General features: G+C 28.6%; 1 protein-coding gene across 3 annotated transcripts; it reads right to left on the bottom strand.

Moving 5' to 3' along the window:
- Positions 1-5344: 5344 nt before the first annotated feature.
- Positions 5345-14464, bottom strand: LOC132947268 (zinc finger protein 254-like). 3 transcript variants are annotated; one of them, XM_061017527.1, is made up of 3 exons: positions 13950-14464; positions 8877-9027; positions 5345-6515 (listed from the first exon to the last, which is right to left on the bottom strand). In XM_061017527.1, exons 2-3 carry the CDS (start codon positions 8996-8998, stop codon positions 5576-5578), a joined length of 1062 nt encoding a protein of 353 aa, XP_060873510.1. In that variant the 5' UTR covers positions 8999-9027; positions 13950-14464; the 3' UTR covers positions 5345-5575. The 3 variants fall into 3 exon arrangements, with proteins under 3 accessions (XP_060873510.1, XP_060873508.1, XP_060873509.1); XM_061017525.1 differs by lacking the exon at positions 13950-14464 and adding an exon at positions 12170-13525; XM_061017526.1 differs by lacking the exon at positions 13950-14464 and adding an exon at positions 11395-11919.
- Positions 14465-17912: the final 3448 nt, after the last annotated feature.

Genomic DNA, 17912 nt, shown 5'->3' with positions numbered 1-17912 from the left:
ATGTTTTATAGTTACAATATCAAACATAAGTAATATCTGTAGCCTGGAATTATATGCATTTGCATATTTGTACTAAATGCACGTCTAGGGGGTTTTATAATGTCTACGGTTCATTTCACACCGAATTTAAACATCAAATTTTATATTGCATATTTTGCATATTTAGAGGATTATTGCATATTTGTTCATAAATGCATATAACAAACATATTTAATGGTAAAAATGTGTAAAAATCACATTTTATAATGCATAACATATGGCATATAATTGCATATTTAGTAATATCTAGTAATATCCAATAACTAACAATAAATCTAAATTGATTAATTCATAATATTATGATATGACAATACATAAAAGTAAGTAGGTAGGTACTTACCTAATTTATTTAAATTATATGTATAGTTTTTCCATTCTTATAAGAATTTTCTAAATATAATATCTTGAACTGATTTTATAGTTAAATGAGGTGGCAGAAAAAAATAATTAACAGAACAAATACAAGAATCTGATGTTATAGTTTTTATTGTGTCAGTATTATTACAATTAATTCTATAAAATGTAAATATATATATAATTAAAAAGTGGATGTCACTCTGCTAAGTAGTAAGTTACAGGTGGGTCACTGTATAATGGATGGTATTCAATTTGAAATCAATTATATACTATAATTTATTATACCTATACGAAAAATATTTCTGAGCAGAGACTGTTTGTCAGTCTGGGATATTTTATATTTAATATATTGTTCTTACTTATTATTTATATGGTTGCCGGTAAGTTGAATTAATATTATAAAATAACAAAAAAATAACTAAAATCGTTATTCTTGGTTATTTAATATGAATTTCGTCCAAATTTGAACTTAAAATAACTATAAAAAAGACTGGTTACAGAATTAAGTACTTGCCTTAAGGAACCTTGTTTTAAATTTTCAATCCTTAGCTATAAAAGTTAAACATTTTATAAATATTGAACTACTAAATAATTTGTAAGTTTCCAGTTTGATAAAATTCGTAAACATTCAAACTTTAAATGGTTATAAAAAAGACGTGACTGTATTATTTAAATAAATGTTGCAACAATATATCAGAAGCCTTTTATTGCATTTTCAAGATTTTTAACACAACGAATAACATTTTATTGAAAATTGAAAATGTCTGTTAACAGCTCAAAACTAGTCCAAATATTTTCACAATTTTATAGTGTAAATTAAAGTATAAACATTCATTGAAATTTTCATGAATTTAAAGTTTTTCGTTTTAGAATTATAACAAAATGAGAAAATTACTACTTGAGAAATCAAGTGAGTATCCAAAGTTGTAAAAATATGAACTTCAAGCTCCCATAAATGTATAATTTGACTTTCTTGTAGACATTTTTTTTTATAAAGGTAGACAAACTTACGAGGAATCTTATATTACATTTTCAAATCTTAGATTCAAAAAATACAATTTTTATGAATTTCTAACTCAAAATAATTTGCACATTTTCGTGATTTTTACGTATTTTGTCAATATTTGAACTTTAAATGCTTATAAATAAAAATTGTGACGATGGATTTTTATTATTTTTCAAATGTCATTGTAACAATATATTAGGAGCCTTGTATTAAATTTTCAAACTTTGTTACCCATCAAATAAGATTTTATTGACGTTCATAGAAAAAAAACTAAAAAAAGGTGGGCAGGGAGGTGTCGCCAAGTGTTGTAAAAATACTTTTAAAAAGTATTTAAGTAATTACTCAAATAGTTTTAAAATACCACCCAAATACTATAAATAGAACTATAGAAGTATTTGAAATAATCTTCAAATACAAAAAAAAGAGGGCAAGTGTATGTCGCTCTACTGTACAGTAGGTTACAAATGGGTCACTGTAATGGATGGTGTTAAATTTGAATTTAATTAATAAATTTGAAAAACGATTCTGAGCGAAAACGGTCAGTCAGACTATGATACTACTATTGAGTATACTCAATGATATTACTAAGTATATTTGATGATATTATTGTGAATATTGTAATTTATAAAATAATAACCTATTTACTTGGAACTTGTTTTAAATTTTCATTCCTTGGCGATAAAAGTTGAACATTTCATAATTTTTTAATTACAAAATTATTATTAAATTTTAAATTTGATGAATTTTGTTAAAATACGAACTTTTAATGCTTATAAAAAAATTTGACTGGATTTTAGATTCTGAGCCAAGCGAAGGATAGTAAAAGTGCTTGGATATTCTTCAACAGTAACTTTTCTGATAGGAAAGTGAATCTAGTTGGTACTTTGGGGGGTCAAATGTAAACATTTCCCAGTAGTTTTCAAACGCGACGTAAAAATCTAAAAAAAAAGGGAAAACGGGAATTTTTACGCAAAATCTGTTTTTGAGAAAATCGATTTTGGTTTTTGGTGCAACTCTAAAACAAATGACCGTAGGTACCTACATGAAATTTTTACTGAATGTTTATATTAGCATTTTCTATACACCAAAACATTTTCCAAATATTTTGACTTATTCGGACATTTTCAGTTTCCATTTTTTTTTGTTTTTTTTAAAGTTAAAAAATAAAGTTAAAAATTTATAAATTGTTCAACTTTTGTAGCTAAGGATTGAAAATTTAAAACAAGGTTCCACGTAAATAAGTAAATATATAAATTACTTTATTCACAATAATATCATTAAATATACTTAGTATAATATCTTAGTCTGACTGACCGTTTTTGCTCAGAATCGTTTTTCTTATACAATGATATTATATCATTGAATTCAAATTTAACACCATCCATTACTGCAGTGACCCACTCGTAACATACTGTACAGCAGAGCGAAATCCACTTACCCACCTTTTTACCTAACTTTTGAGCATATAATATTTTATTACACAAGTAGTAGGAACCTTCTATTAAATTTTTAAGCTTTTTACCAAACAAATAAAATTGTTTTGATATTTATAGAATAAAAAACTAAAAAATTGGAAACTGAAAATGTCCGTAAACAGCTCAAAATAAGTCATAATATTTTGAGAATGTTATGGTGTTTAGAAAATGCTAATATAAACATTCAGTCAAAACTCCATGTATTTACGGTAATTTGTTTTAGAGTTACGCCAAAAATCTAAATCGATTCTGTCGAAAATCAATTTTGAGTAAATATTTCCGTTTTTCCTTAATTTTTCTTTTGTTTTTTACAGCGCTTTTGAAAACTACTGAAAAATTTTTACTTTGGCCCCCTAAACAGGCCCCATAGTACTAACTAGTTTCACTTTCCTATCAGAAGACTGTTGAAGAAAATTAAAGCACATTTACTGTCCTAAAAAGTGATGACAGACAGAAAAAAAAAACACATTGTAAAGTAATACATTCATCGCTCCGCTCAGAATCTTAAATTAATCTTGATCTTCTTAATCAGCTATAATGATATTGTTGTAGCTGAATTCTGAACACTGTATGTGTTTGGAGATTTATAATATTGCATCTTAGGACTTGTGTTATATTAATATTTTTGAACTACTGAGTACCTAGCCCAAACTTGACTGTAGAGCCAATTGCATAAAATATATAATATAGCCCTCAAGGGTAAATGACACCACAGAGCAATGTTTGTAATTGGGCATGCATATATAAAAAGCTTAAAAAGACCCAAACAATTTTGAAAACTACGATCCCTAAGAAAATTCTAATATAAATATTTATTGAACATTTTATATTTATATATAAGTTGATAATAAGCAACGAGTATGAATGACCAACAATACTACTCTCAGTAATTTATGTATTACTTACCTTAAAAGTTACAACTATAGACAACATACAGTTTTAATTGTTATATTATTTACTCAAATCGTCAAGTTTATGGTTTCGAAATTATATCTTAAGGTGCCGGTGCCATTTTGTCCTCAAAAATACACCCAGCGGGAATAACGATACCGCCTTGTAGAATCAACCAAATTTCATATTTTTTTTTTAATTGCTAGAGAGAAATATTCTACAGCCAGCATCGATCTCTGTTTTTCAATATTTTATTTTCAAACTTTATAATATGTCTAAAAAAATACAAGATAAAAAGCATTTTTTTACAAATGTTTTAATACAATTATTTGAAATACAATACAAAATCAGAGATGAATGCGGGCTGTAAGAAGTCTTCTTCTTCCAGATAAAAAAATAGTCATCAAAATCCGACGATTCTACAAAGCTTCAGAGTTATTCCCGTAGTCATTTTTTTTTCGATATAATACACCCTATCAACCCTCCCTAAATAGTTATCAAGTAGTGCCAACTAAAATATAAAATTTAATTTTCCAATTTCATAGAATCGTGGGCAATTTAAAAACTGGCACCGGGAACAAATATGAGAGTTTAATGTATAATTGTAGCTATTAAAATTTAGGTTCTCAAAAACTACTTAACCAATTTTGTGAAAATTTAAAATTTATCTTTGAGATATCAGGATAGTTTAAAGAGTTGTTTGAACCATGTTCGATTAATACCAAGTGCCATATACAATCCACCATATATTAATTGTCCAATGTGGTCGATTTAGTTCTCAAATAGCTACTCAAATTTTCCTTTGAACTGAGGTATGGAGATACACCAAAACCAAGATACACTTAGGACTTATATCTACATTTTGTATTTTTTCACGGGCGATATTGGTTTATATAACTAAAATTGATTTTGGTTTATCTGAAGTCTGCAATAGCCCCAAAAAACGACTGGACCGTTTTCAACACGGTCTTAAAAGATATTAGATATCTTAGATATTATCTTCTAAGACCGTCGTTTTCAATAAAAGTTATATCAATAGATTACTTGAAATTTGGAGAGTATTTATATCTTGATTTTTCAACTCCTATAGGCTTGTCACGGTCATTACCTATCAGACGTTCGTGACCGCGACGCGCTCTCTGATCGGCCGGTCGCTAAGTCGTCAAGTCGTGTACCCGAGTAGAGGCCAGTCGGACCGCAGGCGGAGACACCGGCTACGACCTGTATCGCGACCTGCGATCGGACGGAGGTTTTCGAGTTCGCGTCATAGAGTATCGAACTCTTTTCCTCATATATCATATATTCATATACATTGTGTAACGTTGTTAATAAACTAGTTAATTAGTAATATATTAATCGTGACGTTTTTGATATAATATACAAACCTCTGATTTGTACTACGGTCACCCAAACTCCTCTCACAGTAAAACGCAGTATCGCGTCAGGCTACAGATAGATAAATGGTAGCTCGCACATAATTTTTTTTAGCTTAAGAAAAAAGAACACATTTTTTGTTTAAATGGTTGCAATTGGTCACATATTATATCAATATTATAAATAGAATAAATATGGTATATAACTTTGTATAAAATATTTATTAAAAATACAAATCTAGTGATAGACAACATTGGGCAGGGCAGCTAGTATATTTTATGCATTTTTAAGTGACTTAATTATAAGTACTTTTTGAGCAAAATAGTTTACAGAGAGCACAGTTAACTATTTAATGGACCTTATGAATAATGTGGTTTATATTTAAAGTTGAGGTCTGAGAAAATGTTTTTTTTCTTCAAATATTTCATTTATATTATGGGTTTTCTCTCGTATGAATTCTTGTGTGAATTTTCATGTATCCTTTCTGTGAATATGATTTACTACAAATATGGCATTTATATGGTTTTTCTTTAGTATGAATTATTAAGTGAGTTTTCAAGGTTCCTTTATAAGAATATGATTTACTACAAATATGGCATTTATATGGTTTTTCTTTAGTATGAATTATTAAGTGAGTTTTCAAGGTTCCTTTATATGAAAATAATTTACTACAAATATGGCATTTAAATTGTTGTTTAATACTTGAAGTTGTTCCTTGAGACAATAATTTATTACAGATGACAGATTTGTAAGGATTTTCATCAGTAATAGTTTTCGTATAAAATTCTTTTAGTGAAATTGTTTTATAACAAGTTTTATTATTAGATTTTTCACCCATATGAAGCATCATGTGAGTTTTCATATTTACTTTCTGTGCGAACGACTTTCTGCAAATATCACAATTAAATGGTTTCTCAGCATTATGAATTACTTTGTGAGTAATTAAAGTTGATGCCTGAGAAAAAGATTTGTTGCAAATAAAACATTTGTAAGGTTTATTTTTTTTATGAATCCAAATGTGAGTTTTTAAGGTTCCTTTCAGTGAAAATGATTTATTACAAATACCACATTTATATGGTTTTTCGGATTTGATTTCAATTTGAGAAAAGTATTGTTTTTTTTTATATAATGCCGTCTTGTGTTTAGGTGTTAAATTTATGGTTGAGGCTTTAGTATTCAGATTGCAATTTGTAGACTTGCTTTTTATGTAATATGTTGTAGGCGTATAGCACATACTGATTGATGGATCATAATTGTAATTCTCTTTCTTAAAAAAACTTTCATATATAAGGTCGTCAATTATATCCACTTCAGTTTTTATTTGTGCTTCAACATTTTCTGTAGTATATTTAGAATCTTGCACCGACCTGTAACTATAATTTAAAATATTTCTTTGAATTATATAATTTAAATTTAAAATATGACATTAAAAACGAACAATTTAAGTTAAGATGATTAAAATGTGTAGTATATGAATAATAAAAAAAACAGGGTAAGTGGGTAACGCTCTGTTGTACATTAGGTGTCTAGAGAGTCACTTTAAAAGGTGACAACAGACAAAAAAAACATTGTTGTAAAATCATACATTCATATAAATAAATCTCTGCTCCCCAGAATCTAAATGTGTGAAGTAGGTAACGCTAAATTACATTAAGTTATATAAACTTTGTATCAATATACTCTAGTTAATCTTAACGTTAACTCTTACAAAATAATCTCCTAGGCAGTTACCGGATAATATAATAACAAAAATTTGTGTGTTTAGTATCGGCCAATTAAAAAATTATAATTACATAACAATACATACATTGTATTATACAATATAATATTATTATTAAGCCACCAGAGAATTGTAGGTCCCCCACATTATTATTCTTCCCACGGACAACACCAGGGTTGATTGTAACTCATCCAAAGTTGATAAAAAACAGTAATAAATTTAACAAAATCTATAATCTTGGTGTTTCTCCTTGGGAAGTAAAAAAGGGAGAGCTAGGGCCGAGGACTAAACAGATGCGACACGGGCCAGGAAGAGCCAGTGTCGTCTGTTGAAGAAAATAGAAATTGGTGGGTGGCCTGCACAGCTTTTATGGTGTATAGAAAATATATGTATAGAATATAAACGTTCAGTGAAATTTTTATGTATCTACGGTTATTCGTTTTTGAATAACAACAAAATAAAGAAATCGCTACATGAGAAATTAAGTGAATATCCAATGTTATAAAAATATGAACTTCAAACGCTACATAATAATTTAATTTGACATTCTTGTAGACATTTTTTTATTTTTGATAAAGGTAGACAAAATTATTTGGAATATTGTGTAACATTATCAAATTTTAGATTTAAAAAAAAATTTATTTACGAATTTCCAACTCAAAATAATTTGCACATTTTCGTGATTTTTACGTGTTTTGTCAACATTTGAACTTTAGAAGCTAATAAAAAAATTGTGAATGGATTTTAATATTTATCAAATGTCATTGTAACAATACATTAGGAGCCTTGTATTAAATTTTCAAGCTTTTTCACCAAAGAAATAAATATTTATTGACATTCATAGAAAAAAAAACTTTGAAACTGAAAATGTCCGTAAACAGTTCTAAACAAAACAATGTTTTTTGAAAATTGTATCGCTTATAGAAAATGCTATATAAACTACCGGTGAAAATTTCAAGTATCTTCAGTCATTTGTTTTAGTGTTGCACCAAAAACCAAAATCGATTTTGTTGATATCAGATTTAGCGTACAAATTCCTGGTTTTTTTCTCTGCGCTTTTGAACACTAATGGGAATATGGGAACTAGATTTGAATGTCTATGAATGTCAAAAAAAAATGTATTTTCTTAGTGAATAAGCTTGAAAATACAAAGCTCCTAATATATTGTAACAACAATATTTAAAAATTTAAGTTTAAATCTTGACAAAATACGTAAAAATCACGAAAATTGGCAAAATATTTTCAGTTTGAAATTCATAAAAAATTATGTAATACAAGATTCGTCATAATTTTGTCTACCTTAAAAAAAAAATGTCTACGAGAAAGTCAAATTAAATTTTTATGAACGTTTAAAGTTTTGACAAAATTTATCATATTGAAAATTCACTAATTATTCACTAATTAAAACATTTATAAAATGTTCAACTTTAATAGCTAAGGATTCAAAAATTTAAAACAGTGTCTCATGTAAATATGTTATAATATATTAATTACTTTATTTACAATAATATTATCGAATATACTTAGTCATATCATAGGCTGACTGACCATCTTCGCTCAGAATCATATTTCTTATACAATGATTTTACCTATATCATTGAATTAAAATTTAACACAATCCATTACAGTGACCCATTTGTAACCTACTGAACAGCAGAGCAACACCCACTTGCCCACCTTTTTACCTAACTTTTGAGCATATAATATTTTATTACACAAGTGGTATCTTATCTTGTTGTATTTATGGCATTCCTTTTTTATTTGAAAAATAAATGCAATTTTTTCGCAAAAACATGTAAATAGTTTAATGTATGCAATTAGAAAGCACAATATTGTTGTAGCTAATGAGATTAAAAAAATATGCTATTAAATATTGAATACACAAAATTAATATAAAATAGCAATTGACAAATACAAGACTATCAGGTAGAAGTGTAAGATCCATAGACATATAATAGAATTCTATTATATGTCTATTGTAAGATCCTCCATAATGTTGTAATAAAATACTTACCATTGAAAAGTGAATTCACCATCATTGCTATCATTATATTCAGTTGATTCATCAATATTATCTTCTTGTTTAATGTATATATTTTGTGGCTCACATTTGATAGCTGACATTTTGCTAAACATTTTAGACCTTTTAAACTATTTGAACAAATCTAAACAAAAATATAAAAATACACATTAACAACAACATTGGGAGATAGAAGTATATAATAAAAATGTTTATGTAAATAAGTAGCTTTGATAAACTTTGGTGTGTAATATGGTTGAATGTTTTGATGCCAGAGTGATGTGGCTGGATCAGCATATAAAGAAAATATTTGACAGAAATTTAGAAAAATCAGTAAAATTATAATTTTTTTATGAGGAGGATAATAATAAGATGTAAAGTAGTCAATACCTATGTACATAGCTATTTTCATAAAATTTAATAAAAATCCATTTTTTCATTAAAATTAAATTTAGTAACCCACTAACCTAACAGAACTATAACCCGGTAGTGTTGTTACTGTCTAAAAAACGCACAATGTACCAAATTTGTGTTCAGTAGTTCCAATTTTGTGGTTAGTGGGTTACTTTGTGTAGTAATAGAGTGAAATTAATTATTATTAAACTTAAAGATAAAAACATTATGTGCTCTTTTGTTGTGGGTTTTTTATAATATTTACATTTTTAAGCAAGTTATGAGCATTTTTAGATTATAATAATTTATATTCTTAAAACTTGCTTAAACGTTTTAAGAGAATGAGATAAGATAATGCTCACATTTTAAAGTTTAACAATAGGTCAATTATAAATATAAATATCTCTATTATTAAATGTTATTGCACAAAATTGGTACTGCTAAACACAAATTTGACATGTGGTATGATCATAAGACAGAGAGAGCACATGCAGGACACGGACGCCACACGTCTATCAATTCATTCATCGCTCTGCAGGAGCAGAGCGATGAATGAATTGATTTAACAATAGTGTTTTTTTTTTTTCAATTTTTTTTTTTTTTGTGTCATCGCCTTTTAGGAAAGTAAAAATGCTTAGAATTTCTTTAATAGAATCTTTTCTCAGTAGTTTTAAAAGCACCGTGAAAAACAAAAGAAAAATTAAGGAAAAACAGGAATTTTTACGCAAAATCTGTTTTTGAGAAAATCGATATTGGTTTTTGGTGCAACTCTAAAACAAATGAGCGAATGTACATGAAATTTTGACTGAATGTTTATATTAGCATTTTCTATACACCATAACATTTTCCAAATATTTTGAGCTGTTTATACAGACATTTTAAGTTTCCATTTTTTGTTTCTTTATAATATATCAATTAATTCTACTTCAAAATGAAAGTCACTAATGGGTGGCTGCTCTCCTCAAATTCTTCACTGTTATAAATAATCTTCTTGTATCATATTTACTTATTGTGCAAATTGTACAGATTGTAAATTTTCTTATAAAAATTTAAAAAAATATCTATCAATAAAATTTTATTTGTTGGTTAAAAAAGCTTGAAAATTGAATAGAACACTTTTAGTATATTGTTTCAAAGGCAGATGAAAAAAAATAAAAATCCATAATCACAATTTTTTTTTATAAGCATTAAAAGTTTGAATTTTAACAAAATTTATCAAATTTAAAATTTAATAATAATTTTGTAATTAAAAAGTTATAAAATGTTCAACTTTTATCGCTAAGGAATGAAAATTTAAAACATGGTTCTAGGTAAATAGGTTATTTATAAATTATATTATTCACAATAATATCATCAAATATGCTTAGTAATATCATAGGCTGACTGACCGTTTTCGCTCAGAATCGTTTTTCTTATACAATGATATTATATCATTGAGTTCAAATTTAACACCACCCATAACAGTGACCTTCTTGTAACCTACTGTACAGCAGAGCGACACCTACTAGCAGACTTTTTTTTTTAAATTCTATAATCAACAAACTTGATACAATCACACGGATTGGCATTCTTAATTTACATACTTTTTTTCTATAAATACAATATACATACTGATAAATATTAGAGCTAATCCCATAGTCATCTTAATATTTTCTTTTAATGTTTAATTCTTTTATGACATTTGAAAAATTAATAATAGCAAGATACATGCAATTCAAATGCAAGAACTAATATCATAACATGCCCAAGTTTCTAATCGATTAAAAATGTTATTCAACATGAATTTAACAGTAAATAAAAATAACATATAATTTCAACTATTAGGGAAAAAAAACTTGTATTAGGTATATTCAAATTACATATTATTATCAATTTTATTTTAATACTACCTATTTTCTTCAAAATATAAAAAAGAAAAGAAAAGACCAACACAATAGAACTAGAACTATTGTGAGTTGAGACAACTGACAAGAACTGATCAAGCATAAAATATGTTTATATATTTGTATATAGTATGGTGGAAAATTTATATAATTCAAGTAATAAAACTAATTCAAGACATTCAATATTCTAATTCAAATTCTTTTTTTGTAAAACTTAGCATGAAAACTTTACAAACCTTAATCTGAAACTCTGCGCCTGGTACTTCGGTAGATGGAAGAATTTTAAAAAGTTTAAATCAGTTTTCATCAATAGCAATAGGTAGTTAGTTAGTTTGTAGGTATAATATTTTAGAAAGATCCAATAAGGTAGGTATGCATATAATTGATTCAGTGGCTTAATAACCTATGTTATTGATAATCACAAAATTGCACAGAGTTTTAAGCAAACAATTAGTTCTCCTTTTACAGTAGGTATCTCTGACCATTAGCATTAGCCTGCACACTAATGCTATCCTTCTACTATTGTTCATAATGTACACAATTTGGTAACTTACAAAAACAACTATCAAAGTATCAGACCTCATTAAGACTACCTACAATAAAAGTCAGAATAATGTCATATATATAATAAATTAATAATAATGTCTCAGGTCACAGCGTAGTCATGAGTCAGAACCACAGTTTAGGAGAGTATCTTGAATCATGGTCAGAAGTCAGAAAGAAAGATGTTTTAATATTAACAATGATAAAAATAGTAATATCTAAGTATTAAGAGGACGTGATACCCACATGTGTTGTCTCCGTCTTACAAGTGCATAACATTGTATATGTAAATTTGCTATGTTACGCACTTGTAAGACAGAGACAACACATGCGGGTATCACGTCCTCTTAATTTAATTTGTCTATGAGTACAATTGTCAATAAGCATAAGTACTATGACGTATTATGATAATATGATGTGTACTTGATTTAAGTACCTACTATAACTACTAAATTGTTATGTACTAACCATTAAACGATTAAACCTGAAGTCCGAACTCCGTAGTCCGCTTCTGACATTGAACTATATGATAACAATGATAACATATTATATATATCATAATATAGTTCAATGGCTTCTAATAAGTCATAAGTGATAACGCATTAACCGCATGACAAAAATGTCCCCAGATCCGAAATGAGTCGCACGATTAAACGGCCACACAGCCACAGGTTACGCTGCGTACATAAGGGGTTCACGTTTTTTGGAAAATATATGAATTTTTTTGAACCACGACCATTTATTGATATTATAGCTTGTACGATTACGCATTTATACATGTGCGGATGTGTATATGTGTATATTTCATAAACATTCGACATTCTTGAAAAAACAAATTTTAGTGCAACGATACATTATACATATATCGGTATAAACTATAAAACGATCGTTCGAAAAAAGACATTTGTGTATGATGTAGGTACTAGGTATCAAATAGTATCGGGCTCACTATTTTATAATTTAATTATTTACACAATAATAAAAAAATATTTATGAAATACCTATACACATATGAACATGTATAAATGCGTAATCGTACAAGCTATAAAATCTAAAAAGGGTCATGATTCAAAATAATGCATATAATTTCCAAAAAACGCAAAAACATTAATAATTCCTATACTAGACGGGTTAAAGTAGCAACCCTAGTGAACGGATTGTGGCTTGTTGCCATTTAAACGTTCGACTCATTTCGGTACGTGTCGTACGTCTTTTAATGCAGACGGCTGTACGAGTTTGGTATCCTTATTCTAGTCTTCATGGTAGCGAAATAAAACAGTGCGTATGAAACTGTATGAGACAGTATTGGATAATGTGAACAGACTGATCTGAATATCGAAATGGGGGTTCTACTTATACTATAGTATTGACCTTTTGATACTTTGTTGTTCCATATTAAATAGTTGTTGTTTATTTTGCATAGGTACATGGGTATAATCAAAATATGTTTTTGTAAGATTAGTGACATTTGTACATGTATAAATATATATATATGGTTATTACTTATTAATAGTTTTTTGTACATTTTGATTAATATCAGGGTACATGGGTATAGATATTTACTATGTTTTGATAGTGTTTATTAGATATTGTTTTGTAATTTGATTTTATAATGAGTATGACTGTTGTTGTTGTGTACAATTTTGGGTAATATAATGGGTACATGGGTACAGAATACAGATATTTATTGTGGTTTTCTGGTAATGACATATTTTATATTATTATGATGATATTGAATCATTAAGATAATAAGATGTGTAGGCGCAATGATGTAGATATCATTACAGTACTAACTATAAATTATTATAATAATTGTCTACTATACTGTGTCTAATGTGCACTGTGCTGTGTGCACACGTTTATGGTTTATCTTTATCAAATATTATCAATTAACAACCTATAGGGATCTTAGATCATTGTATATGATCTAATCTAGGGATTCACCTAAACCACGGACAGAATACTAAGATATGGTCCACTCATCAAGCGATGTGTAATAACGTAAAATTAAGATAAAATAAAATCTAAATATAAATACGACTCCTGTCGATAGTTATATTAAAATAGTAAAAGTTAGAGTAGTAAAATTATTACGCTATTACCTTCCTCCAGGTGTTCGGAGGGCTCTCGAGATCGTGTATTCGAGAATTAGATCAAATACACCGTCCGTACAATATAATTTTATGGAAAAAAGCACATAGAATGTATTAACTGCAATCAACATAAAATATTATATTATATACCTTACCTGATTCGCAGTTGTTTGTAGACAATATTGTAGGAGTTTTAGGTTTTAGATAAAACAAAGTAATACTTCAAATACACAAATTGAATTAACGAACGCACTGATTATTGCTTGCATAAGAAGTCCAGTTGTCGCTCGTTGAAATCGGTTTCTTTAGTACTTGAGAGGTTGTTACTCTGGTGGTTGGTGCTCATGCACTGATTTAAGGGACGGACGCGAGGATGCTGACCAGTGAGTGGTGGGTGGCTTTGTCACTAAATTATCGTGGGCCTGGGAACTAGATTATTTTTTGGCGTCAGCATAAAATAAGGTCACACACATCCTACGTAATATTGTTATGAGTGCGTGTCGATATCTTATAGTTGTCGTTGTTAATGGTTTTATTTGATGCGACCGATTTCTACAAGCGACAGTCTGGCCGTTATTGTTTATTATTCTGTAAAATTTTAGTTTATTATAATGGTGTGTGAGCATATCATTACAAATGGCTTACGAAGTTACGACGATGTGCGATGGTTCACGGGGGTTTGGCGCGACAAATTATACCTCGAGACGGTGGAGCGTCAGAGGCGGCGAGGCGCGTTCATTTGGATATTTTGGCTGTGCCATGCTCGGCCGAGTGCCCAAGTAGTGTTCTCTGGACTCGGATTATAGACCGGTTAAAAATTATCAATTATCCCACATTATCCCACAATTCCCACACCGGGAAAATGAACAATGTAAATGATATCAAACATCCCGGTGCATTATTTTTCACACCGGTTTAGCCCAGCGAATTTGTTGAAAATTACTAGAAATTTGCCAAACTAGACCGGTTAAAATTCATCCCACATAATCCTGCACCGGGATTAATGGATAATGAACCATTTAAATGATATGGTCCAAACGATATTCGGAAAAAAATTAATATACCTTCTTTCAGTGGCGAAGCGTCATAGGAGACAAAGAGACAACGTCTCCCCACTTAGAAATTAGAACACGGGACAAATAAATAATTATTATTTTGTTTTATAAGATATTTAAAAATGTGAATTTTTTTTTATATTATAAAATATATAATATGATGTATGTTTCAGTATTTTACTGTATTTGTTAGAATCGGTTTTTCGTTGTACCTAGTGTTGTACAATATTATTATAGAATTCGTGAAATAGATTAGAAGCGCGAGATACGGCCGTGCGTACGAGCTGGCGATACGGGTCATTCCAAATATTGGCGCGCGGGTACAGGAGGAATGTTAATCAGAGTTTAGTGTTTACTATGTACGCTATGAGACGCGTCTCGCCGTTCGTAATTACCTCAATAGTCAATACTTATTAATTATTATCGACGTCGCCGCGACATCGGATTTATTAATATGGAGTGTTCAGATATAATTAGTGAAATTTTAAAAGTTTCTTTCTAAAAAATATTATTTTAAATTTGTCTACCCTAATCCCGAACCTAAGCTTCGCCACTGCCTTCTTTAGAAGTTTCGAGTAACCCACGAATAATACCTACATATTTTTGAATTACAACACAAAACTAAAATAGTTAAATTTTATCATGTATAGAAAATGCTAATAAAAAATATAAAAACAATATAAACATTCAGTGAAATTTTCAAGTATCTACTGCCATACGTTTTTAATTACAACAAAATAAGAAAATCGTTACATGAGAAATCGAGCGAATATCAAATGTTGTAAAAATATGAATTTCAAACGCTCATAAAAAAAACTTATGGATAATCTAGTACATAATCTTAGATTTAAAAAGAAAAAATTTTATGATTTCTCAACTTAAAATAATTTGCTAATTTTCATGATTTTTCCGTATTTTGTCAAGATTTGAACTTTAAATGCTTATAAATAAATACTGTGACTAAGGATTTTTAATATTTTTCAAATATCATTGTAACAATATAGTGGGAGCCTTGTATTAAATTTCCAAACTTTGTTACCCAACAAATAAAGTTTTATCGACATCCATAGAAAAAATACTAATAAAACTGGAAATTGAAAATGTTCCTAAACAGTTCAAAACAAACCAAAATATTTTTAAAATTTTATTGTGTATAGAAAATGCAAATATAAACAACCAATGAAAATTTTATGTATATACGTTCATTTGTTTTAGAGTTACACCAAAAACCAAAACCGATTTTCTCAAAAACAGATTTTGCGTAAAAATTCCCGTTTTTCCTTAATTTTTCTTTTGTTTTTCACGGCGCTTTTGAAAACTACTGAGAAATTCTTACTTTTGACCCCCCAAAGTACCAACTAGATTCACTTTCCTATCAGATAAGATACTGTTGAAGAAAATCCAAGCATTTTTACTGTCCTACAAGGTGACGAAAAAACACACATTGTAAAATCAATACATTCATCGTTCCACTCAGAATCTAAAATTTAATAGGTATATATAATTTATATCTAATATGTAAAATATATATAATTGTTAAACATATTTATAAAGACCTTTGGGTCGTTTAAATAATATAGCCACAAAACATTTGAAAAAAAAAACAAAAAAATATATACAAATTTGGAGAAAGTTTCATTTATCCAGTATTATTCGTTTAGAATTAAGTACCTATACAACAAATTAAGAAATCTATACAAATATCGACCAAAAAGTAATGACAAACGCTGCATAATATCATTGTAAAAATTAATACCCTAATCTCTCAACTAAATCAATTAACGAATAAGTAATAACTAATAATAATATATTATGTATTTTTATATATTTTGATCTTAATTTATTCTATATTCGGTACTTCAGTAGTACTAAAGTTGTAATGATAAAATTTACTTGATATTTTTTTAAATATCATGGTAAAGTTTTCAAGATATTTTTTGTGCTTAAAATAGCAGGCACTGATATATGTTTGAAGATTTTATACATGAATATTATAATATTGGTAGTCGTCAAAATAAAATAAAACCCTATGATCAGTGTTGTATTCAGGGTCCAGGGAACGTTACACAAAGTCAGAGAAAGTGATATATAGACAAGTAGACTAATACATTTTTTCTTTTATTGTGCGCTCCGTGGTTTATACCTTTAACCTACTGTAGTCTGTAAGTGGCTACCAGCTGTTACCATATAGCTACTCAGATAGTCAGACTTACAATCTGCTCATACGAACTACTAAGTTATTTCATGTTTAAAAAAAAAATATATTAATGTAAAATTGTAACCATCTTCATTTAAATTTAAAATGTAAGTATAATAATTCAATATTACTTAATCTAATAAATATTAAAACATATATACCTACCAAAGGTATTCTAGTAAAAATGTGCGGTCTAGGTATAAATAGGTAATATCCGCAATCGATATATAATGTTATATTAAATGCCTGTTATATTACCCTACTCGCAGCTGTCTGTGGGTTATGCTGTAGGCAGTAGGCTGTAGCAGTCTTAAATGATACAAAGTAATACTTCAAAATATACAAATCGTAATAATGAACACACTGATTATTGCTCGTCACAAGGAGTCCAGTTGTCGCTCGTAGGATTAGGTATTGACTATTGGAAGGTTTTTACTCAGGTGGCTGGTGCTCATGCACTGATTTAAAGGACGACAGTACGACACGGATATGCTGACCAGGGACTAGTGGTAGGTGGTTTTATCAAAGGTTTTTGTGCATCCTGGAACTAGATTTCTCTTTGGTGCAAAGATATTTTAGTACCATTTCTTTCCTATACGGCTATACCATACCATTCCTTTTCTCTAACAGCATATAAGAAAGCCGCACGACCTACGCTCTATACGGTCGTAACAGTACGTACCGATTTCGTGATCGTATAATACATATTGTACTTTTTTGTCGGTGACAATGGTTTTATTGGGGATCCGGGATGGCCGATTTCTACGAACGACAGTCTGGTCGTTATTTATTATTCTATAACATTTTAGTTTATTTATTATTATGATGTATACATGGTATAATTAAAAAAAATATTTTGACTTTTT

Source organism: Metopolophium dirhodum, chromosome 6 (genome assembly GCF_019925205.1).
Source record: "Metopolophium dirhodum isolate CAU chromosome 6, ASM1992520v1, whole genome shotgun sequence".
NCBI classification, from domain to species: domain Eukaryota; kingdom Metazoa; phylum Arthropoda; class Insecta; order Hemiptera; family Aphididae; genus Metopolophium; species Metopolophium dirhodum.
This window is presented reverse-complemented; position numbering and strand designations above follow the sequence as displayed.